A 24,657-nucleotide genomic window follows, 5' to 3' on the forward strand; every position below is an offset into this window, starting at 1 on the left:
GCCTGGAATATCAAGAGAGTCAAGAGAGAGTCAAGAGTTTTTATTTGACACATATGACACACTTTGAATCTGTTAGGGCAGCAGTGGCGGAGCCCAATAGCAGAACACAGGAGAGAGAGAATGGAGCGTTTTAGGTTGGTTTTAATGTAGGCACCAGGTAGACCCGGTATGATAGTACAGGAATGTGCAATGGACACGAGCAGGTGCACTCCTCGTGCAGCACAGGAGCGTCCAGGCGGGTGGTGTCTCGGGAGACGGCGTAGCTCGGGAGCGGTGGTCCTGGGCACAGGGAGAACAAGATTAGGACAAGGTATGCAACAAGGACAGAGTAGCAAGGCTGGTGAGCATCGTCGTACCTAGGTGGTTAGGTTAACACTGCGACGAGGGTAGAGCAGGATCCGTGGGCTGAAGTAGAAGTTCGTTGACGAGGGAATCCCTCACAGCCGCGTTAATTGATGTCCCTCTGGCAGCGTGGGAATCTTGGGGTCGGATGCTGCCCATATAAGGGTGTGGAAGGATGAGGGGTGAGGAAGGCTCCCGCCGTGATGGTGTGGAAGGAGGAGGGGTGAGGAAGGCTCTCGCCATGATTATGATAGAATCTGATTATTTCTAAATAATCACTTGTGTCCATAGATGTCATTGGAAGGTGGAAGCAGAGGCGTAGTTTCAGGGGGGGTTGCAGGGGACGTGGCATGGCAAAAAATATAGCTCATATGAAACACAACCCCCTCCCAAAAGAGGTAAAATAAGGGTGTTAGGGTTTTATGCACTGACTGCAACCATTACACGTTGCCTTTTAACACGTCATCACTGAGTAAGGCACATTTAACCTCTAATGTAGTAAAGTCCATAACAACTATAATAATGTACGGGGCGGCTACGTGGCGTAGTGGGCAAGGCGCTCGCCACGAATGCGGAGACGCTGGGCTCGCCTGTTCGAGCCCAGCGCTCCACATTGCTTTCAGTTTAGCTGGTCGTTCATACTAATACACATTGGCCGTATTAGGGGGTGGGAAACTGATGGGTGGGGATCGGGCGTTGTGGACAGCGACTCCTACAGGTCGGTTGGTGCGCCTGCGCAGTAGAATCAGGAAGTGTCGGGGGCAGCGTGAGCCTCCCACGCGTTACTCCTCGCCACTGAGAGATCGAGCTGCGCAGGTGAAAAGATGTGACTGCTGTTACCTCAAGTACCGGAGGGGGACTTGTGCTATGTATGACTTAGTCCACATTGCAGCCAGCTTGTGGGAGGCAAGAAACAGCGTTCGTGACAGGGGAGGGTTGAATTGGATGATACGAAATTGGGATGGGAGAAAATGTAGAAAATGGGAGAAAAAGTGGATACAAAAAATATATATATATATAATAATGTAGTAAAGTCTATAACCAAATATAATAATGTAGTCAAGTCCATAACCAACTAGAATAATGTAGTAAAGTCCATAACCAGATATAATAATGTAGTAAAGTCTATAACCAGATATAATAATGTGGTAAAGTCCATAACCAGATATAATAATGTAGTAAAGTCTATAACCAGATATAATAATGTAGTAAAGTCTATAACCAACTAGAATAATGTAGTAAAGTCTATAACCAGATATAATAATGTAGTAAAGTCTATAACCAACTAGAATAATGTAGTAAAGTCCATAACCAGATATAATAATGTAGTAAAGTCCATAACCAGATATAATAATGTAGTAAAGTCTATAACCAACTAGAATAATGTAGTAAAGTCCATAACCAGATATAATAATGTAGTAAAGTCCATAACCAGATAGAATAATGTAGTAAAGTCTATAACCAAATATAATAATGTAGTAAAGTCCATAACCAGATAGAATAATGTAGTAAAGTCCATAACCAGATAGAATAATGTAGTAAAGTCCATAACCAGATATAATAATGTAGTAAAGTCCATAACCAGATAGAATAATGTAGTAAAGTCCATAACCAGATAGAATAATGTAGTAAAGTCCATAGCCAGATATAATAATGTAGTAAAGTCCATAACCAGATAGAATAATGTAGTAAAGTCCATAACCAGATAGAATAATGTAGTAAAGTCCATAACCAGATATAATAATGTAGTAAAGTCTATAACCAGATAGAATAATGTAGTAAAGTCTATAACCAGATAGAATAATGTAGTAAGGTCCAATTTCAAACATATAGGCACAATAGATAAGGATAAACCATCAAATGAGCTAAGACAAGTCAACACATAGTGGTCATAGATCATACTTTTAAATGCAGCTTCAGCTTCAGAATCAGTCGGAGGGCATTCCAGGTGTTGGAAGCGTCAAAGGAAAAGGCAGTTTTTCCCAGTTCAGAACAAACTCCAGGAACTCTGAGAAGCAGCCGTTTGAATGTGTACAATAGGTTCCAAGATTCCGTTCCAACACATCTGTCACCAGTAATAAATCTGAGGGCAGAATGATGGACCGAGTCCAGCGGTTTAAGAGTTGAAGCCACAGCATGCATATAAACTACATCACCATAATCCAGAATTAATAAGAAAACAGCTTCAACAATCCTCCTCTTTCTACTAATCATGGGAAAGATGGATCTATTTCTGTACAGGACGCCAATTTTCTGTTGCAGCTACATACATACATACATACATACATACATACATACATACATACATACATACATATTACATACATACATACATACATACATACATACATACATACATACATACATATATATATTATATATATATGTATGTATGTATGTATGTATGTATGTATGTATGTATGTGTATAGATATACACACACACACACAGAGGGAGAGAGGGAGGGAGAGAAACAACTTCAAGTTTACTGTACAAAAGTATATTATACTTACACTATTAGTGTGTAAACGCCCCATGGCGATAGAACGCCAGTTAGTTTGCATGCTGTTCGACGCGGAAATGGGCAAAGACACAGCTCGTCACGCGATTGGGCAAACATGTCAGTGGCCAATCAGAGAGCGTCAGTCAGTGGCCAATCAGAGAGCGTCTGCCAGAAATGCGGCTACGGAAAAAAATAACGCAACCACTACACCTCCCTATAGACCAGGAAGTAACCACTACACCTCCCTATAGAGCAGGAAGTAACCACTACACCGCCCTATAGACCAGAAAGTAACCACTACACCTCCCTATAGACCAGGAAGTAACCACTACAACTCCCTATAGACCAGGAAGTAACCACTACAACTCCCTATAGAGCAGGAAGTAACCGCTACACCTCCCTATAGACCAGGAAGTAACCACTACACCTCCCTATAGACCAGGAAGTAACCACTACACCTCCCTATAGACCAGGAAGTAACCACTACACCTCCCTATAGACCAGGAAGTAACCACTACACCTCCCTATAGACCAGGAAGTAACCACTACACCTCCCTATAGAGAAATGTTTGGGATTCTTTCTGTACATTTAAAAGTGAATGACTCACCAATGTTACTAATTCTTACATTGTTACAATGTAGGAGAAATAGCATCTTGTTCTCCTCCTTTATTAATCTCTCTCTCTCTCTCTCTCTCTCTCTCTCTCTCTCTCTCTCTCTCTCTCTCTCTCTCTCTCTCTCTCTCTCTCTCTCTCTCTTGCAGCCATGGTGACGATATGATTGTAACGCCTTTTGCACAGGTGAGTACTGGTGCCACAGTGGGTTGGTGGGGGGGGGAACGCATTTATATAACATCTTTTATCCAAAGTGCTTTACAATTTGTTCCTCACATTTCACACATTCACTCACTGACGGCGGAGGTGACCATGCAAAGTGCCAAGCTGCTCATCAGGAGCAATTAGGGGTTAAGTGTCTTGCTCAAGGACACTTCGACACGCTGCCCGGGAGGACCGGGAATCGAACTGGGAACCTCCGGATTACCAGACGACTGCTCTACCTCCCGAGCACTTAACCCCCTAATTTCTCCCAATGAGCAGGTTGGCACCTTGCACGGTCGCCTCCGCCGTCTGTGAGTGAATGTGTGAGTGAGTGAATGTGTGAGTGAATGAGTGAGTGAATGTGTAATGTGTGAGTGAATGTGTGTGTGAATGTGTGAGTGAATGTGTGAGTGAATGTGTGTGTGAATGTGTGTTGTGAATGTGTGAGTGAATGTGTGTGTGAATGTGTGTGTGAATGTGTGAGTGAATGTGTGAGTGAATGTGTGTGTGAATGTGTGAATGAATGTGAGTGAATGTGTGAGTGAATGTGAGTGAATGTGTGAGTGAATGTGTGAGTGAATGTGTGAGTGAATGTGTGAGTGAATGTGAGTGAATGTGTGAGTGAGTGAATGTGTGAGTGAATGAGTGAGTGAATGTGTAATGTGTGTGTGAATGTGTGTGTGAATGTGTGAGTGAATGTGTGTGTGAATGTGTGTTGTGAATGTGTGAGTGAATGTGTGTGTGAATGTGTGTGTGCATGTGTGAGTGAATGTGTGTGAATGTGTGAGTGAATGTGAGTGAATGTGTGAGTGAATGTGAGTGAATGAGTGAATGTGTGAGTGAATGTGTGAGTGAATGTGTGAGTGAATGTGTGAGTGAATGTGTGATTGATTGATTGATTGATTGATTGAAAACTTTATTAACAGATTGCAGAATGGGTACAATACAGTACAGCTCAATACACACAATTGTTAAGGGGATGCAGACCAGAGAAAGACTTTCGTCTTGTTTACATCAGGGTCCCCCATTTTCAATTCATCAGGACATATATGACATACATGACATACAGATAGACAGTACTGCTACATCTATACATTTATGACATACCAGATTTGCAAATACAGTACTGTTTGTGATACAAAAAGAGTCCAGAAAAGGGAGTATATACATTTGACGTAAAAACTGTACATTGGAGGGGTTGGGGGGGGGGAAACTGTACAACTGTACAAGCAAAACTGTACATTGGGATATTGACAACCATACTAGGTAATTTACATTGGAGGGGGTTGGGGGGGGGGGACACTGTACAAAACAAGCAAAACTGTACATTGGAATATTGACAAAACCATACTAGGTCAATTACTGTACATTGGAGGGGGTTGGGTTAGGACATTTACAGGGGCCAGTTTCAAATTGCAGTATCCCGTAGGTGTTCCTTGAGAGTGGTTTTGAAAGTGAGTAGTGATTCACATTCCTTTACAGCTTTGGGTAGGGCGTTCCACATTGATGTGGCATAATTGCGAAACGTGTTTAGTCCCTTGTTTGAGCCGAATCTGGGTTTAACATGATTTGTGGAGCTCCCTCTGGTGTTGTGATCGTGGTATTCACTGACCTTTGGGAAGTATTTTGACATGTACATGGGTACCTTGGTCGTGTAGTGTATCTTGTAGACCAGGCCCATTGCAAGTTGCTGTACTCTGTCGTCTACTCTAAGCCATCCTAGGTTGTCAAAGTGGGCAGGGGTGAGGTGGGTTCTAGGAGTAAGGTCAAGCAGTAGTCTGCCCAGTTTGTTTTGAGATGTTTGTAATTTAGTTTTTAGCGCCTTTGAGGTGCTTTGGTACCATGAGGTGCAAGCATAGTCATAGTACCCTTGAATGAGTGCTCCTGCCAGAGTCTTCAGGGTATTCCTGTTTACCAGAGAGGAGATCCGGTACAAGAATCGAGTTCGTTGATTGACTTTTTTTATTACATTTGATGCCATTTTGTCACAGGAGAGATTAGCCTCTAGGATGGAACCCAGGTAGGTAATTTCATCTTTCCTTGTGACAATATTGTCACCCACTGTAACTGAGAAGCCGTCGGTCTTGCTGAGTTTGTTATTTGAACCGAAGAGAATGGACTCTGTTTTGCCCATGTGTAATGATAGTTTGTTATCAGCGAGCCATATGCAGATTCTGCCTAGTTCCGAGCTGAGGGTTTTTTCAACCTGTAACTTGTTCTTGTCAGAGACCAGCAGGGCTGAGTCGTCCGCAAACAGGAACAAGTTGCAGTCACAAGATGACGACATGTCATTTGCATGAATTAGGAACAGTAGCGGTCCTAGTATGCTTCCTTGTGGAACACCACAGCTCACTGTGAGGGGGGGGGGAGGGTACCATCTGTTCCCTCCCCTAAAGGTATGATTGCATCCAGCTCACTGATAGACTATCAAAACCAATTGCTTTTAGCTTGTCAATCAGAATGGAGTGATTGACAGTGTCGAAGGCCTTTTGTAGGTCCAGCATGACCATGCCGCAGTATTTGCCCGCGTCCACCTCTTGTTTGATGTGGTCGTTCAAATAGAGAAGGCATGTGTCAGTGGAGTGGGATGTTCTGAAGCCAGATTGGAATTCGTAGATTAGATTTTTTTCCGCTAGGTACTTTTCGACCTGTTCGTAGACTATTTTTTCCATGACTTTCGAGATGGAGGTGAGAATAGAAACAGGGCGGTAGTTGCCTGGGTCTAATTTGCTGCCCTTTTTGTGCAGAGGGGTCACCCTCGCAATTTTGAAGTCCTTGGGGACGTGTCCCTGTTTTATGGAGAGGTTTATTATGTGTGTGATGACTGGGGTGATGGCGGCTGCTGAGTCTCCGAGGAATTTGGAGGGGATGTTGTCATGGCCAGTAGCCTTGTTAGGTTGGAGGGCGCTCAGTTTTTTGAGTACCTCATCTGTTGTTACCATTTCCAGCTTGAAGTCGTCCTTGCGGACCCCTAGGTTTTTGTAGTAAGCTACTATGTGTTCTACCCCATAAAGCCCTGAGTGGGAGGGTAGTTTGTTTACCAGTGTTGTGGCTATGTTTGTGAAGAAGATGTTTAAGTAATTGGCTACATCCAGCTTGTCTGTGATGAGCGTGTTGTCCATTTTTATGTTTATGTTTGAGAATCTGGTTTTAAGTTTTTTACTGCAGCCTAGTTGATTATTGAGTAATTTCCAAAGTTCACATGGTTTGTTTTTGTTTTCCTCAGTTTTGTCATTGATAAAATTCTTTTTTGCAGTTTTGATCATGGAGTTTACGTCGTTTCTTAGTCTGTTTTCTTCCAGTTTGAGTTCAGTCACGTGGGCTTGGAGTTCACTGCTCGTGCTTTTGGTAAGCTTTGACTGACTTTTACGAAACTTTTTGTCTCTGGTTTTCATAGCGGCCAGTATTTCGGAGTGCATCCAGTGAGTGAATGAATGTGTGAGTGAATGGGTAAAAATTTGAGGAACAAATCGTAAAGCACTTTGGATAAAAGCTGTTATATAAATGCAGCCATTTACCATTTAATGTAAACAGTAAAGTATATTGTTTGTCCCAAACGTCCTGTGTGTCGTCCTGAGCATCATGTTGTTTTCTACGCATGAACTGTGTTCTCTCTCCTCACCTGTGACCTCTCTCCTAACCTGTGACCTGTGTTCTCTCTCCTCACCTGTGACCTCTCTCCTGACCTGTGACCTGTGTTCTCTCTCCTCAGGTTCTCGCCAGCTTGAGAACTGTACGGAATAACTTTGGTGCATTAACCAATCTCCAACAAGAGCGTGCGTCGTCCAATAAGTGAGTTTTCAGAGACACTGACTGATGTGTTTTATTATAGTACCATTCATATGTACAGCACTTTGATGCAACTACAGTTGTTTTAAATGTGCTTTAGAAATAAAACTTACTTACTCACATACATAATATATTTATAATAGCAGACAGGAGACTTTGTAGTCATAATTGACATTATGGGATGTGTGGTGACACACTAGGCGGCTTTGTAGGCGGCATGAGAGGGCCGTGTGCTCGCCTACAGGAAGTGAGAGGGCCGTGTGCTCCCTACAGGAAGTGAGAGGGCCATGTGCTCCCTACAGGAAGTGAGAGGGCCGTGTGCTCCCTACAGGAAGTGAGAGGGCACTGTGCTCGCCTACAGGAAGTGAGAGGGCCATGTGCTCCCTACAGGAAGTGAGAGGGCCATGTGCTCCCTACAGGAAGTGAGAGGACCATGTGCTCACCTACAGGAAGTGAGAGGGCACTGTGCTCGCCTACAGGAAGTGAGAGGGCCATGTGCTCCCTACAGGAAGTGAGAGGGCACTGTGCTCGCCTACAGGAAGTGAGAGGTCCATGTGCTCCCTACAGGAAGTGAGAGGGCCATGTGCTCCCTACAGGAAGTGAGGGCCATGTGCTCCCTACAGGAAGTGAGAGGGCCGTGTGCATAGATATATATAGAACACTAGATAGCTTGCCCGCGCTGCCGGCCAATGGAGAGCGACGTCACTGAACCGCCGCCATCTTGCTCCAGTTAGCCTTGAGTGAGTGAGCTGCACAGACAAAAATACTCATAACTCGCTGAAATATTGACGGATTTACAAACGGTTTGGTTTATTACAAGCATTATTAACGTGGCTATGATTCAAGCGGTTTGTAAAAAAAAAAAAACATCTTTAAAAAATTTTTTTTATAAGTATGCAGTATCATAACTACATCTTTGATGTTTATAGCAAACCAACCCGTTTGTAAATCCGTCAATATTTCAGCGAGTTATGAGTATTTTTGTCTGTGCAGCTCACTCACTCTCACTCAAGGCTAACTGGAGCAAGATGGCGGCGGTTCAGTAACGCTGGTGACTCCGCCTTAAGCTATCTAGTGTTCTATAGATATCTATGGCCGTGTGCTCCCTACAGGAAGTGAGAGGGCCCTACAGGAAGTGAGAGGGCTGTGTGCTCACCTACAGGAAGTAAGAGGGCCGTGTGCTCACCTACAGGAAGTGAGAGGGCCATGTGCTACAGGAAGTGAGAGGGCACTGTGCTCGCCTACAGGAAGTGAGAGGGCCGTGTGCTGGCCTACAGGAAGTGAGAGGGCCATGTGCTACAGGAAGTGAGAGGGCCATGTGCTACAGTAAGTGAGAGGTCACTGGAACACACTGGTGTTCTGATGTGTTACTGTGATGCTAGTAGCTTGTGTTACTGTGATGCTAGCAGCTTGTGTTACTGTGATGCTAGCAGCTTGTGTTACTGTGATGCTAGTAGCTTGTGTTACTGTGATGCTAGCAGCTTGTGTTACTGTGATGCTAGTAGCTTGTGTTACTGTGATGCTAGCAGCTTGTGTTACTGTGATGCTAGCAGCTTGTGATGCTAGCAGCTTGTGTTACTGTGATGCTAGTAGCTTGTGTTACTGTGATGCTAGCAGCTTGTGTTACTGTGATGCTAGTAGTTTGTGTTACTGTGATGCTAGTAGCTTGTGTTACTGTGATGCTAGTAGCTTGTGTTACTGTGATGTTAGTAGCTTGTGTTACTGTGATGTTAGCAGCTTGTGTTACTGTGATGCTAGCAGCTTGTGTTACTGTGATGCTAGTAGCTTGTGTTACTGTGATGCTAGTAGCTTGTGTTACTGTGATGCTAGCAGCTTGTGTTACTGTGATGCTAGCAGCTTGTGTTACTGTGATGGTAGCAGCTTGTGTTACTGTGATGCTAGTAGCGGGATCATCCCTATGTTCCCCGGGTCCTATGTTCCCCGCTTGATTGATTAATAGATTGAACATTTTATAAATTTGTATTATTTGATTAATTATTAATGTCCGCCTTGTTTCGAACTGGTTAAGCTTAGGCCCTCTTTCGAAGTTGGTTAAGGTTAGAGTTTGGAATCAGGGCTAGTGGTCTAAAATGTTCAATCAATCAATCAATCAAGCGGGGAACATAGAACCCGGGGAACATAGGACCCGGGGAACATAGACATGCTCCCCTAGTAGCTTGTGTTACTGTGATGCTAGTAGCTTGTGTTACTGTGATGCTAGTAGCTTGTGTTACTGTGATGCTAGTAGCTTGTGTTACTATGCTTGTAGCTTGTGTTACTGTGATCCTAGTAGCTTGTGTTACTGTGATGCTAGTAGCTTGTGTTACTGTGATGCTAGCAGCTTGTGTTACTGTAATGCTAGCAGCTTGTGTTACTATGATGCTAGCAGCTTGTGTCAGAGTAACAACACACTGGTGTTCTGCTGTGTTACTGTGATGCTAGCAGCTTGTGTTACTGTGATGCTAGCAGCTTGTGTTACTGTGATGCTAGCAGCTTGTGTTACTGTGATACTAGCAGCTTGTGTTACTGTGATGCTAGTAGCTTGTGTTACTGTGATGCTAGCAGCTTGTGTTACTGTGATGCTAGTAGCTTGTGTCAGTAACAACACACTGGTGGTCTGCTGTGTTACTGTGATGCTAGCAGCTTGTTGTGTCAGTAACAACACACTGGTGCTCTGCTTGGCCTGCTGTACACACCGGCAGCCCTGCACTCTCACCAACTAGCCTGAGGCGCCCTCTGCTGTTCGTATTGGTTACTACAACAACAAGCTGCTCAGTAAATGTGCCCTCTGCCATAATGCTCCCCAACGCGTCTATATTTTAAGCAAGTGGCTTGTCCTTCCGCATTCCCACTTTGCGCTCTGATTGGCCATGCACGTTTCTGGTCATGTGACATGTGCGCCAATCGTGGGACGGCAAGTTCTGCGCCTATTTTCGGGTCTAACAGCCTGCAAACCACCTAACGCCTAGTTTATCACTGGTTAAGCTTAGGTGACTCTTTCGCAGTTGGTTAAGGTTAGAGTTTGGAATCAGGGCAGGCGTTCTATCACCATGCTCTAAGACAAACTCTAACCTTAACCAACTTCGAAAGAGCGCCTAAGCTTAACCGTCCAAAAACTTGCCGTCCCACGATTGGCGCACATGTCACATGACCAGAAACGTGCGTGGCCAATCAGAGCGCAAAACGGGAACGTGGAAGGACAAGCCATTTGCTTAAAGTATAGAAGCCTCCCCAACACATAATGACACGTGTCGTTGGTGATGATGATGATGATGATGATGATGATATGATGATGATGATATGATGATGATGTTGATGAGGATGATGACAATGAAGATGATGATGATGTTGTTGATGAGGATGATGATGATGATGAGGATGAAGATAATGTTGATGAGGATGATGATGATGAAGATGACGATGATGATGATTATGATGTAGAATGATAATGAGGATGATGAAGATGAAGATGATGATGAGTGAAGGCTAAAGAACGATGCCACTGATCTAGCGTTCTGAGGGAGGAGGGGGGAGGCAGAGGGAGGAGAGCAAGATGAGGGGGAGGCAGAGGGGTGAGAGCACGGATGAGGCCTGTAATGGAGCAGCTCACAGCTTGGTGTCCTCTCTCTCTCCCTGCCAGGAGATCACCCATGTGCCCCCCGCCCCCCCCGCCCCCCCCCATCACCAAGACCTCCTTCACAGGTACGTTCAGCAACGCCATGAAATCATGCCTTTGTCGCGATCGTGTGTGTGTGTGTAGCGGATGTGTGTGTGTGTGTGTGTGTGTGTGTGTGTGTGTGTAGCGTATGTATGTATGTGTGTGTGTAGTGTATGCATGTGTGTGTGTGTGTGTGTGTGTCTCTCGCGCTCTCTCTCTCGCTTGCTCAAACCCACACACTTCCTCTAGGGGGAGCCAAAGAGCATAGACACGGTGTTACTTTGAACGCTCTCAGAATACAAACATTGCTGACATATTTTGCAGATGGTTTCCCAGAGCAAGTGGAGTGATATATATATATTTATGAGAATGCGAGAGCATAGAGGAGATTACAGAGAATATAAAAGACAATGGAATGGTTTACATACACAGGAGAATGTTTTCTGATGATTCAGAGTACCTGTAGAGGGGGTATGTTATGGTTACATGGAGTTTAACCATAAATCTAAAAGAAATCTTCCTCCACCAAGTTAATTAGTAATAGCAAATAGGGGTAGGGGGGCAACAGTGGCTCAGGAGGCAGAGCGGCCATCTGGTAATCAGAAGGTTCCCGGTTCGATTCCGACTCTTCCTAACAGTGTGTCACAGTGTCCTTGAGCAAGACACTTAACCCCTACCGATGAGCAGGTCGCCACCTTGCACGGTCGCCTCCGCCGTCGATGTGTGAATGTGAGACATGAGTTGTAAAAGAGATTTGGATGAAAGCTGTTATATAACTGCAGTCCGTTTACCATTTAATACAGGTTTAATTTAATGAGCAACTATTGAATGACTCGTTACTATTCTGACATATGGTAACAGTATATACTGCAATAACCGTCTGTAGTGTGGTAGTGAAAGGGTTAACCTGCTGTAGTGAAAGGTTAACCTTCTGTAGTGTGGTAGTGAAAGGGTTAACCTGCTGTAGTGTGGTAGTGAAAGGGTTAACCTGCTGTAGTGTGGTAGTGAAAGGGTTAACCTGCTGTAGTGTGGTAGTGAAATCTTAACCTTCTGTAATGTGGTAGTGAAAGGGTTAACCTTCTGTAGTGTGGTAGTGAAACGGTTAACCTTCTGTAGTGTGGTAGTGAAAGGGTTAACCTGATGTACTGTGGTAGTGAAAGGGCTGTAGTTTGGTAGTGAAAGGGTTAACCTGCTGTAGTGTGGTAGTGAAAGGGTTAACCTGCTGTAGTTTGGTAGTGAAAGGGTTAACCTTCTGTAGTGTGGTAGTGAAAGGTTAACCGTCTGTAGTGTGATAGTGAAAGGGTTAACCTTCTGTAGTGGTAGTGACAGGGTTAACCTTCTGTAGTGTGGTAGTGAAAGGGCTGTAGTTTGGTAGTGAAAGGGTTAACCTGCTGTATTGTAGTACAGAAAGGGTTAACCTTCTGTAGTTTGGTAGTGAAAGGGTTAACCATCTGTAGTGTGGTAGTGAAAGGTTAACCGTCTGTAGTGTGGTAGTGAAAGGGTTAACCTTTTGTAGTGTGGTAGTGAAAGGTTAACCGTCTGTAGTGTGGTAGTGAAAGGGTTAACCTTCTGTAGTGTGGTAGTGAAAGGGTTAACCTTCTGTACTGTGGAAGTGAAAGGTTAACCGTCTGTAGTGTGGTAGTGAAAGGGTTAACCTTCTGTAGTGTGGAAGTGAAAGGTTAACCGTCTGTAGTGTGGTAGTGAAAGGTTAACCTTCTGTAGTGTGGTAGTGAAATGGTTCACCTTCTGTAGTGTGGCAGTGAAAGGGTTAACCTTCTGTAGTGCGGCAGTGAAAGGGTTAACCTTCTGTAGTGTGGTAGTGAAAGGTTAACCTTCTGTAGTGTGGTAGTGAAAGGTTAACCGTCTGTAGTGTGGTAGTGAAAGGTTAACCGTCTGTAGTGTGGAAGTGAAAGGTTAACCGTCTGTAGTGTGGTAGTGAAAGGTTAACCGTCTGTAGTGTGGTAGTGAAAGGTTAACCGTCTGTAGTGTGGAAGTGAAAGGTTAACCGTCTGTAGTGTGGTAGTGAAAGGTTAACCGTCTGTAGTGTGGTAGTGAAAGGTTAACCGTCTGTAGTGTGGAAGTGAAAGGTTAACCGTCTGTAGTGTGGTAGTGAAAGGTTAACCGTCTGTAGTGTGGTAGTGAAAGGTTAACCGTCTGTAGTGTGATAGTGAAAGGAATGGAACTGTACATACAGTAGATTTCATTCACGGTTCTTCAGTGCATGCCTGGAGATACTAAATTCAAATTGAACTCTGCCATTTGAAAGAGGAGATTTGGCCCAATCCATAGATGTGCGAGTTGGCTATAATAATGTATTGGCATTTATAGGCCTGGTATTCTATATTCTATAATAATATTTCAAATGGCATTGGTCCGGATGGGAGAATTCAGTACTGTATCTACAAAACCTTCTGTTTAATCATCTTCCCTTTATTCATTTGCTTAGATGTTTTGTACATATGATCTCAAGAAGGTGCTGAACAAGCTCAGTGGCAGTTTTTAATGTTTGGTCATTATTAGCATGGTGTTATTCACTGTCACAGATGCAAAGACAAATTATAATTCATATTCTCCTTTGTTTCATCACAATTTAAGCAAGCCTAGTAATAGACACAATATCTCTGACACTGGGAATACATTCACTGAGGTCCACAGATGTCCCTAGATACCAAGAATATGCAAATGGCCTTGTAGAAGTGGAGCAATATTCCATCTACTTAGGTATGTATTTTAGGCGGATTTCCAGAAAATAGGGCTCCGGGCTTAAGAGGTTAACGGCGTTCAATCTCCTACTATTCTTTTTGCTTCTCCTCTCCCTTTGGTCCTCCTCCTCCTCTCCTCCTCCTCCTCCTCCTCCTGCTCCTCCTCTTCTCCTCCTCCTCCCCCTCTTCCTCCTCCTCCTCCTCCTCACTCCTCACCGCCAACCCCTCAGTCTGGCTCCTCCTCCTCCTCACCGCTCCACTCCGTGGTTTGGCTGCAGCCCTGCGTCGATGCAGTAGAGTGGCCTCTGAGCGCCGGTGTCTGATGTCGCACTAAGCTGGAGAGGAATGGCATTGACGTCAGTGCAGTCGCTGTCAGGGAGAGAGCGGTACCCCAACCACCACACCACACCGGGGGGGGGGGGGGGGGGGGGGGGGAGATAGAGAGAGAGGGGGGAGAGAGAGAGAGGGGGAGAGAGAGAGAGGGAGAGAGAGAGATGGGGGAGAGAGGGGGAGAGAGAGATATAGAGAGAGGGGGGGACAGAGAGAGATATAGAGAGAGGGGGGAGAGAGAGGGGGGAGAGAGAGAGAGGGGGGAGAGAGAGATATAGAGAGAGGGGGGAGAGATATAGAGAGAGGGGGGGGAGAGAGAGAGAGGGGGGAGAGAGAGGGGGGGGGAGAGGGGGGAGAGGGGGGGGAGAGAGAGAGGGGGGAGAGAGAGGGGGGGGAGAGGGGCGGAGAGAGAGAGAGGGCAGGGGAGAGAGGGGGAGAGAGAGATATAGAGAGAGGGGGGGACAGAGAGAGATATAGAGAGAGGGGGGAGAGAGAGGGTGGGTGAGAGAGAGGGGGGGAGAGAGATATAGAGAGAGGGGGGAGAGAGGGGGGGGAGAGATATAGAGAGAGGGGGGAGAGAGAGAGGGGAGAGGGGGGGAGAGAGAGAGGGCAGGGGAGAGAGAGTGAGAGAGAGACAGAGAGAGAGATAGGGGGGGAGAGAGAGAGAGAGAGAGAGAGAGGGGGGGAGAGAGAGAGAGAGAGACAGAGAGAGAGATGGGGGGGAGAGAGAGAGAGAGAGAGAGAGAGAGAGAGAGAGAGAGAGAGAGAGAGAGAGAGAGAGAGAGACAGAGAGAGATATGGGGGGGAGAGAGCGGTACCCAAACCACCACACCAGGGGGGGGGGAAGAGAGAGAGAGAGAGGGGGAGAGAGAGAGAGAGAGAGCGGTACCCCAAACACCACACCAGGGGGGAGGAGAGAGAGAGGGGGGAGAGAGAGAGAGAGGAGAGGGAGGGGGGGAGATATAGAGAGAGAGGGGGGGAGAGAGAGGAGAGGGAGGTGGATATAGAGAGGGAGAGGGGGTGGAGAGACAGAGGGAGAGAGAGAGGGGGGAGAGATAGAGAGATATAGAGAGAGAGAGATGGGGGGGGTGGAGAGACAGAGTGGGGAGAGAGAGGGGGGGGAGATACAGAGAGGGGAGGGGTATATAGAGAGATATGGGGGGGGGGTGACCAGAGAGGTTTAGAGCGGGTCATTTTGAGGCCATACTTACATTTACATTCACATTTGCATTTAGCTGACGCTTTTATCCAAAGTTCTGTACGACAAGTCATCAGGAAGGGTACAACTCTATCAGCTGAGTAACAATGTTCATCAAAGTGTTGAGTGCTACAGTGTAGGTTAGTTTATTAGGACAAGGTTAGTTACGGTTAGATTTTTATTTTTATTTAATTTTTATTATTATTTCAGATAGTGGTTGAAGAAGTGCGTTTTTAGTCGACGGCGAAAGATTGGACGGGTTTCGGGTTTCGGGTGGGCAGTTCATTCCACCATTGTGGGGCAAGGACTGAGAATAGGCGGCTTCTCCTTGATGACCCTCCTGGAGCTCAGATAGGAGTAGGTCTGAGGCGGCCAGAAGATGCAGAGCGTAGGGGTCTTGAGGGTGTGTAGTTAGAGACCATTGACCGGAGGTAGGCGGGAGCGGTTCCCTTCGCCGCACGGTATGCCAGGTCGAGGGCCTTGAAGCGGATTCGTGCAGCAATGGGGAGCCAGTGCATGTCCCTAAGAAGTGGGGTGACATGGGCCGACTTCGGTAGGTTTGACATAAGGCGGGCCGCTGCGTTCTGAATGAGTTGAAGAGGCTTGGTGGCAGTGGCCGGGAGGCCAGAGAGCAGTGCGTTGCAGTAGTCGAGGCGGGAGATGACTGTTGGTTGGACGAGGAGTTGGGTGGCTTCTTTTGTCAGGAATAGAATAGAATAGAATAGAAATACTTGTATTATCCTGAGGGAAATTTGACACTGCAAATCGCTCAACATTTAAACATTTAGACAGAACAGGTCACGAATAAGAATAACAAAACAAATCAAATCAAATTGCTTAAGATAAGAGTAGAATAAAAATAGAAGAAAAAATATAGTGTATATAAAAACAGTAAAAATATACTGAAGTCTACAGTAGGTGTAATATTGCACAGTGCTGTTTCAAAACTAAGAGTCCAGGAAGATGGTAACTGTCACTCTGTGCTCAGTGATGCAGTGAGGCACAGTGATGCATTGTAAAGTCTGATGGCTGTTGGAATGAAGGACTTCCTGTGCCGTTCAGTGCTGCATTTAGGTAGTGTGAGCCTAGCCCTGAACATGCTCCTCCTGTCAGCCAAGTCTGTGTATAGTGGGTGGGAGGGGCGGATCCTTCTGACGTTGCTCAGGAGGAATCTGCAGGTTCTGGTTGTCGCTGCGATGTGAGCGGAGAAGTTCAACTGGTCGTCGAGGACAACACCAAGGTTCTTTAGCGGTCGGGGACGCGGTCACAGCTGCATTCTCGACTGTGATGGAAAGGTCGGTCAGGGGGGAGGATTTGGCCGGCAGGTGGAGCAATTTTCTTATGCTTAGGTTCAGTTTGAGGTGGTTGGTCGTCATCCAGGCGGAGATGTCGGACAGGCAGGCCGAGATCCGCTCAGAGACGTGGATATCTGAGGGAGGGAAGGAGAGGAAGAGTTGAGTATCATCGGCATAACAATGATACGAGAAGGCATGAAACGTGATGATGTTACCCAGTGATTTAGTGTAGAGGGAGAAGAGAAGGGGTCCTAGGACCGAGCCCTGGGGGACATCCGTCCGCAGGGGGCGGGTGGCCGACAGGGTCCCTCTCCATGACACTTGGTAGGAGCGGTCATTGAGGTATGTTCTCAGCCATTTCAACGCAGAGCCAGCCACTCCCATTCCTGCGAGGGCCGCGAGGAGGATCTGATGGTTGACTGTGTCGAAGGCTGCAGATAGATCTAGGAGAATCAGGACAGAGGAGGAGAGGCCTTTCGCTTTTGCTAAGTGAAGTGCCTCTGTGACCGCAATGAGGGCCGTTTCTGTGGAGTGGCCAGTCCGGAAGGCTGACTGATTAGGGTCTAGGAGGTCATTCTGTAAGAGATAATCAGTAAGTTGGTTGGATACAGCACGTTCAAGTGTTTTAGACAGGAAGGAGAGAAGAGAGACAGGATGATGGTTGCCTATGACGGTGGGGTTCAGGGATGGTTTTTTTGTGGTGTGACTCTGGCTTGTTTTAGGGAGGTGGGGACCACCCCCGAGTTGAGGGAGGAGTTGATGGTTGCAGTTAGGAATGGGAGGATGTCTGGTGCTATGGTCTGGAGGAGTGGGGAGGGTAGCTGGTCCAGCTGGCATGTAGTCGGACGGTTCGACGTTACCAGTGTCAGGGTCTCGGCGTCTGTAATGGGAGAGAAAGATGACAGAGTGAAGGATGAGGTTCTCGATTCAGTATTTGGAATGGGTGGGGGTTGGGAGAAGGAGCTGCGGATGTTCTCCACTTTTTCCTCAAAGAACTTATATACTTATACACTTTATAGAGCTGCTACTAACCGTTATTTAATTGATTGATTGATCCAATGATTATTTTATCAATTCATCTGTGCATTTAAACAATACAATTTCATTAAAAGATTTTTTTTTATAATTTAACATTTACATTTAAGCGTACCTGTTTTATTCTTTATGAAAGCACACTGGAGTCGAGCTAAAGTTCTTAGTGCTTCTGAATGAAATTCTTCTTCTTCTTATTTTGTGTTGCCAATGCCATCATACATCATCATTAATGCCACCAGAATCCAGAGGGGAAAAGCAAAAGAATGGTTGTTATTCAGTCCGGGTCAAAAACACAAAACAGGCTCGCCGACAGAAAAATGGATCATTCACAATTCGGGGTAGTCGTCCAGTCCAGGGTCAGTACACAAGGGGGTATCTCAGCCAGTCCAGGGTCCAGTACACAAAGAACACCTACTCACCTTTACCTCTCCTAATACTTCCTCTCACCGTCACAACTCTGAATATACAATCTCTCTCTCTCAATACCACAACTCCAACTCCTACTCCGCTCAACTTACTCCTCTCTATCCTAGTGTTAATGTAGTGTGTGGGTCTGGGTGTGTGCACGTGAGATGTGGCTGGACTACTGATGTGCAGGTGTGTTCTATCAGTACTAATCAGCTACCTAATTGCCTCTACTCCTTCCGTGACGGACGTATCTCCCATCCTTCACATATCCCAAGGAGGAGGGAGGAGATCTGTCACAAAATGTTGATTTTAATTCAGCATTGAGATCCTCACACATGTCACACAATACACAGAACAGGGGGCTCCCCATGCAGCACCCCACTCCTCCCGGTCCGCTCCGTGTTTTGCCGGCTTCCCTCCCCTGTCCACAGTGCGGTGCGCGCTGGCTTTAGGTAGAGCTCGCTCGCTCGCGGAGGGAGAGCAGCGTGTCCAGCTCCCAGGGAACAGAAACCAACGCACCCCTATCCACATCTCTCTCACATCACACACCTCTGGATTATACCGCTCTGGTTCTGCTCTGGTTCTGCTCTGGTTCTGTCTGTCTCTCTCTCTCTCTCTCTCTCTCTCTCTCTCTCTCTCTCTCTCTCTCTCTCTCTCTCTCTCTCTCTCTCTCTCTCTCTCTCTCTCTCTCTCACACACCTCTCTGGATTACACCGCTCTGGTTCTGCAGAGGGGGGCGTCTGGTTTCTGTAACGGCAGAGAGGCAGAGGAGGCTGAGTGACGATGTGTTACGGTTAGCCTTCCGTCTGGCGTTTGTGTGTGTGTGTGTGTGTGTTTGTACGTGTGTGTACGTGTGTGTGTGTGTTTGTACGTGTGTCGTGTGTGTACGTGTGTACGTGTACGTGTGAGTGAAGTGTGTGTGAGTGAAGTGTGTGTGAGTGAAGTGTGTGTGTGTGTGTGTGTGTGTGTGTGTGTGTGTGTGTGTGTGTGTGTGTGTGTGTGTGTGTGTACGTGTGTGTGTGTGTGTGTACGTGTGTGTGTGTGTGTGTGTGTGTGTGTGTGTGTGAGTGTGTGTGTGTGTGGGTGGATCTCATCTTTGTTCTGGACCCAGGGCACCGTTGAGATGAAGTCTGGCTGGATCTGAGGACCCCCGTCAACCCCCTTCTGACCCCTGACCCGCTCTATCCCCCCAGAGGCCCTTACTGACCCCTGACCCCTGTCTCCCCCCAGAGGCCCTTACTGACCCCTGACCCCTGTCTCCCCCAGAGGCCCTTACTGACCCCTGACCCCTGTCTCCCCCCAGAGGCCCTTACTGACCCCTGACCCCTGTCTCCCCCCAGAGGCCCTTACTGACCCCCTGTCTCCCCCCAGAGACCCTTACTGACCCCTGACCCCTGTCTCCCCCCAGAGGCCCTTACTGACCCCTGTCTCCCCCCAGAGGCCCTTACTGACCCCTGACCCCCTGTCTCCCCCCAGAGGCCCTTACTGACCCCTGTCTCCCCCCAGAGGCCCTTACTGACCCCTGACCCCCTGTCTCCCCCCAGAGGCCCTTACTGACCCCTGTCTCCCCCCAGAGGCCCTTACTGACCCCTGACCCCCTGTCTCCCCCCAGAGGCCCTTACTGACCCCTGACCCCCTGTCTCCCCCCCAGAGGAGGCCTATCAGAAGCTGGCCACCGAGACGCTGGAGGAGCTGGACTGGTGCCTGGACCAGCTGGAGACGCTGCAGACCCGACACTTCGGTCAGCGAGATGGCGTCCAACAAGGTGAGAGACGCCATGTGAAAGGGTTAACCTTCTTTAATGTGGTAGTGAAAGGGTTAACCTTCTGTAGTGTGGTAGTGAAAGGGTTAACAGTCTATAGTGTGGTAGGGAACGGGTTAACCTTCTGTAGTGTGGTAGTGAAAGGTTAACCTCCTGTAGTGTGGTAGTGAAAGGGTTAACAGTCTGTAGTGTGGTAGTGAAAGGGTTAACAGTCTATAGCGTTGTAGTGAAAGGGTTAACAGTCTGTAGTGTGGTAGTGAAAGGGTTAACAGTATATAGTGTGGTAGTGAAAGGGTTAACCTTCTGTAGTGTGGTAGTGAAAGGGTTAACCATCTGTAGTGTGGTAGTGAAAGGGTTAACCTTCTGTAGTGTGGTAGTGAAAGGTTAACCTTCTGTAGTGTGGTAGTGAAAGGGTTAACCTTCTGTAGTGTGGTAGTGAAAGGGTTTAACAGTCTGTAGTGTGGTAGTGAAAGGGTTAACCTTCTGTAGTGTGGTAGTGAAAGGGTTAACCTGCTGTAGTGTGGTAGTGAAAGGTTAACCTTCTGTAGTGTGGTAGTGAAAGGTTAACCTTCTGTAGTGTGGTAGTGAAAGGTTAACCTTCTGTAGTGTGGTAGTGAAAGGGTTAACCTTCTGTAGTGTGGTAGTGAAAGGTTAACCTTCTGTAGTGTGGTAGTGAAAGGTTAACCTTCTATAGTGTGGCAGTGAAAGGTTAACCTTCTATAGTGTGATAGTGAAAGGTTAACCTTCTGTAGTGTGGTAGTGAAAGGGTTAACCTTCTATAGTGTGGTAGTGAAAGGTTAACCTTCTGTAGTGTGGTAGTGAAAGGTTAACCGTCTGTAGTGTGGCAGTGAAAGGTTAACCTTCTATAGTGTGGTAGTGAAAGGTTAACCTTCTGTAGTGTGGTAGTGAAAGGTTAACCTTCTATAGTGTGGTAGTGAAAGGTTAACCTTCTGTAGTGTGGTAGTGAAAGGTTAACCTTCTGTAGTTTGGTAGTGAAAGGGTTAACCGTCTATAGTGTGGTAGTGAAAGGTTAACCTTCTGTAGTGTGGTAGTAAAAGGTTAACCTTCTGTAGTGTGGTAGTGAAAGGGTTAACCGTCTATAGCAGACCTGGGCATTGTACGGCCCGCAGGATGATTCTGACCGGCCCGCGAAAGATTACATGATAATAAAAAAAAATTAAAAAAAAATTAAAACGATTTTTTTTTTACATTTTTTTTTAATTTAAATTTTTTTACTTTATTTTTTTCATGTCAACGTTCACACGCACAATACACGCTTAGGAGACATGCTCAGAAGATGTTGGTTCTCTTTGGATCCACCTACATATGTGAACAGACATTCTCAGTCATGACGTTTACCAAGTCCAGGTACAGATCCTCTCTCACTGATGAATTTTGGCCCGGCCCCCCAACATATTTTCAGTTGCTCATTCGGCCCCCTGGGAAAAATAATTGCCCACCCCTGGTCTATAGTGTGGTAGTGAAAGTGTTTAAAGTCTGTAGTGTGGTAGTGAAAGGGTTAACATGACAACGTCTCCAACACATCTCTTGATTAATCACTAAACCCTGGGTTGTTTATACAAAGAGATCTATCATTGTGTAAATCCTGCTCCAGTTGTTGCTCGATGGTGCAGTCACTGTTACCCAGGATGCACTGGGAGAGGCTGTTATGACATGTACTGTACCTGCAGAGAGTACTGAGACATATGACATACTGTGTTGTACTTACTGAGAGACATATCACACACTACTATAGTACTTATGTACTGAGAGACATATGACGTGTAGTACTTATGTACTGAGAGACATATGACGTGTAGTACTTATGTACTGAGAGACATATAATAATAATAATAATAATAATAATAATAATAATAATAATAATAATAATAATAATAATAATAATAATGCATTCTATTTATAAGGCGCCTTTCAAGGCACTCAAGGATACCGTACAACAATTTAAAAACAGTTAAATTCATAATCACAGTACATTAAAATAAGAAAAAATAAAAATATATAAAATCAGACAGAAAATAAAATCAGACATACGCCTGCCTAAAAAGGTGGGTTTTGAGGTGGGTTTTAAAAGAAATTATGGAGTCAATGTTCCTGATGTCGGGGGGGAGGGAGTTCCAGAGGCGGGGGGCAGAGCAGCTGAAGGCTCTTGACCCCATGGTGGACAGACGGGCTGGGGGGACGGTCAGGTTGATGGAGGAGGCAGACCTGAGGGACCGGGTGGGAATGTTGATATGAAGGAGGTCGGACAGGTATGGAGGGGCGAGGTTGTGAATGGCCTTGTATGTATGGAGGAGGATCTTGTAGTCTATGCAGAGTTTAATGGGAAGCCAGTGTAGTTGGCGTAGGACGGGGGTGATGTGACTGATGACAGGGGTTCTGGTGATTATGCGGGCAGCAGCGTTCTGGACCAGTTGGAGCTTATGGAGGAGTTTGTGGGGGAGACCAAAGAGAAGGGAGTTGCAGTAATCTAAGCGGGAAGTGACGAGGGAGTGGACCAGGATTGCGGCGCTGTTTGGAGTGAGTACTTATGTACTGAGAGACATATGACATGTAGTACTTATATACTGAGAGACATATGACGTGTAGTACTTATGTACTGAGAGACATATGATGTGTAGTACTTATGTACTGAGAGACATATGACGTGTAGTACTTACGTACTGAGAGACATGGCGTGTAGTACTTATATACTGAGAGACATAATGTGTAGTACTTATGTACTGAGAGACATGGCGTGTAGTACTTATATACTGAGAGACATAATGTGTAGTACTTATGTACTGAGAGACATGGCGTGTAGTACTTATATACTGAGAGACATAATGTGTAGTACTTATGTACTGAGAGACATGGCGTGTAGTACTTATGAGAGACATATGATGTGTAGTACTTATGTACTGATAGACATGTAGTACTTATATACTGAGACATATGACGTGTAGTACTTATGTACTGAGAGACATATGATGTGTAGTACTTATGTACTGAGAGACATATGACGTGTAGTACTTATTTACTGAGAGACATAATGTGTAGTACTTATGTACTGAGAGACATATGACGTGTAGTAATGACGTGGGCAGTGTGTCTGATGTTCTATTGTCTGGCTTAATTCAAGGTGTGAGAGAATACGTCAGGTATGTCAGGTATATGTATATATGTATACATTAGGTATGTCAGGTATATGTATATATGTATTATTCAAGTACTATTACTAAGTACTGTTAATCAAGTACTATTACTAAGTACTGTTAATCAAGTACTATTACTAAGTACTGTTAGCTCATAAACACAAAACAGGCTGCCAATCAAGCCTTTAATTAATTCATAATCAATTAATCAATGATCTTGTTTATATTGTAAACAGACTGTGGTGCCTCAGTGGAGCAGGGAGGCAGGAAGAGGTGAAATGTCGGTCTGCATGTATTTTGGGATAACGACAAAAGTAGAGCAGACTAAAAAACTAGGCTCTGCTGTATTTCTTATTATTATTTAACCTTTATTTAACCAGGCAGGTAAATTAAGAACAAATTCTTATTTACAATGACAGCCTGGCGAGAGGACAAAAGGGCCTCTTGAAAGGTAACGGGGAAAGGGGACAAAATTAGGGATGCTCGATATTGGCTTTTTACAGATACCGATATACCGATATTGTCCAACTCTTAATTTCCGATACCGATATCAACCGATACCGATATATGCAGGGTTTCCCACCCCAAAAAATGGAATAATTTCAGGTAATTAACATTACATATCTCTTGTTGTGGAATTAACACAACATTAAATAAATTAAGACAATAAATAAAATCAGAATTTGTTCTTACTTGCTTGCCCGCGTAAATAAAGGTTATAGAAATGTAAAAAAAAAAATATATAATTAAACATTTTTTTTTGAAAACCGATACCGATATTTTCCGATATCACATTTTAATGCCGATATCGGTCGATAATATCGGTAGGCCGATAATATCGGACATCCCTAGACAAAATAAATTAAAATAGAAAAGAGACAGACGGTACGGACATCACAGAGGTAAGGGAAAGAATTAAAACATCAAACAAACAACCAAATAAAATGACAACTTCAAGGTATGTACTCCATGGAGCAGAACAGACAGATTACAGTTAAAGGCTGGGTGACAGTTGCCGGTAACAACCACAGAGTCAACAACTCAGAGGACAGGTCTGTGTGTCATGCAGACAGACAGACAGACAGACAGACAGACAGACAGACAGACAGACAGACAGACACAGACAGACAGACAGACAGACAGACAGACAGACAGACAGACAGACAGACAGACAGACAGACAGACGGTATTTGCCTCGACCGCTGCTCACCAGCACACAGCTATATATCTGGTTGTCATGGCAACAGCCACAGGCCTGCAGTCTCACTCCAGCACACAATCACACACACATATATACACAGACACGCATGCACACAATCACACACTCTCTCTCACACACACACACGCATGCACACGCACACACACACACACATACACACACACATGCATGCACACAATCACACACTCTCTCACACACACACATACTAGTGTTGTCACGATACTGGAATTTCGACTTCGATACGATACCTTGAAAAGTATCGATACTTCGATACCATTTCGATACCAAAAAAAAAATATATACAATAATATATATATATATATATATATATATATATATATATATATATATATATATATATATATATATATATATATATATATATATATATTTTTTTTTTTTTTTTTTGTTTGTTTTTTAAACAAATTTAGCTTTTGTTGCTGGTTG

At 45.3% G+C, this 24,657-nt stretch overlaps 1 protein-coding gene across 1 annotated transcript in view; it reads left to right on the forward strand.

Moving 5' to 3' along the window:
- pde4d (phosphodiesterase 4D, cAMP-specific) overlaps nucleotides 1-24,657 on the forward strand; it is a gene marked incomplete at both ends in the record, with an annotated part of 73,078 nt that overhangs the window by 44,972 nt on the left and 3,449 nt on the right. The window contains 5 exon segments of the mRNA XM_084331022.1: nucleotides 3,608-3,644; nucleotides 7,375-7,454; nucleotides 11,092-11,153; nucleotides 19,729-19,814; nucleotides 19,816-19,842. Coding sequence (XP_084187148.1) covers nucleotides 3,608-3,644; nucleotides 7,375-7,454; nucleotides 11,092-11,153; nucleotides 19,729-19,814; nucleotides 19,816-19,842 — 292 coding nt within the window.

The sequence above is a fragment of the Notolepis coatsorum genome (genome assembly GCF_963971535.1).
Source record: "Notolepis coatsorum genome assembly, chromosome: 15".
NCBI lineage: Eukaryota > Metazoa > Chordata > Actinopteri > Aulopiformes > Paralepididae > Notolepis > Notolepis coatsorum.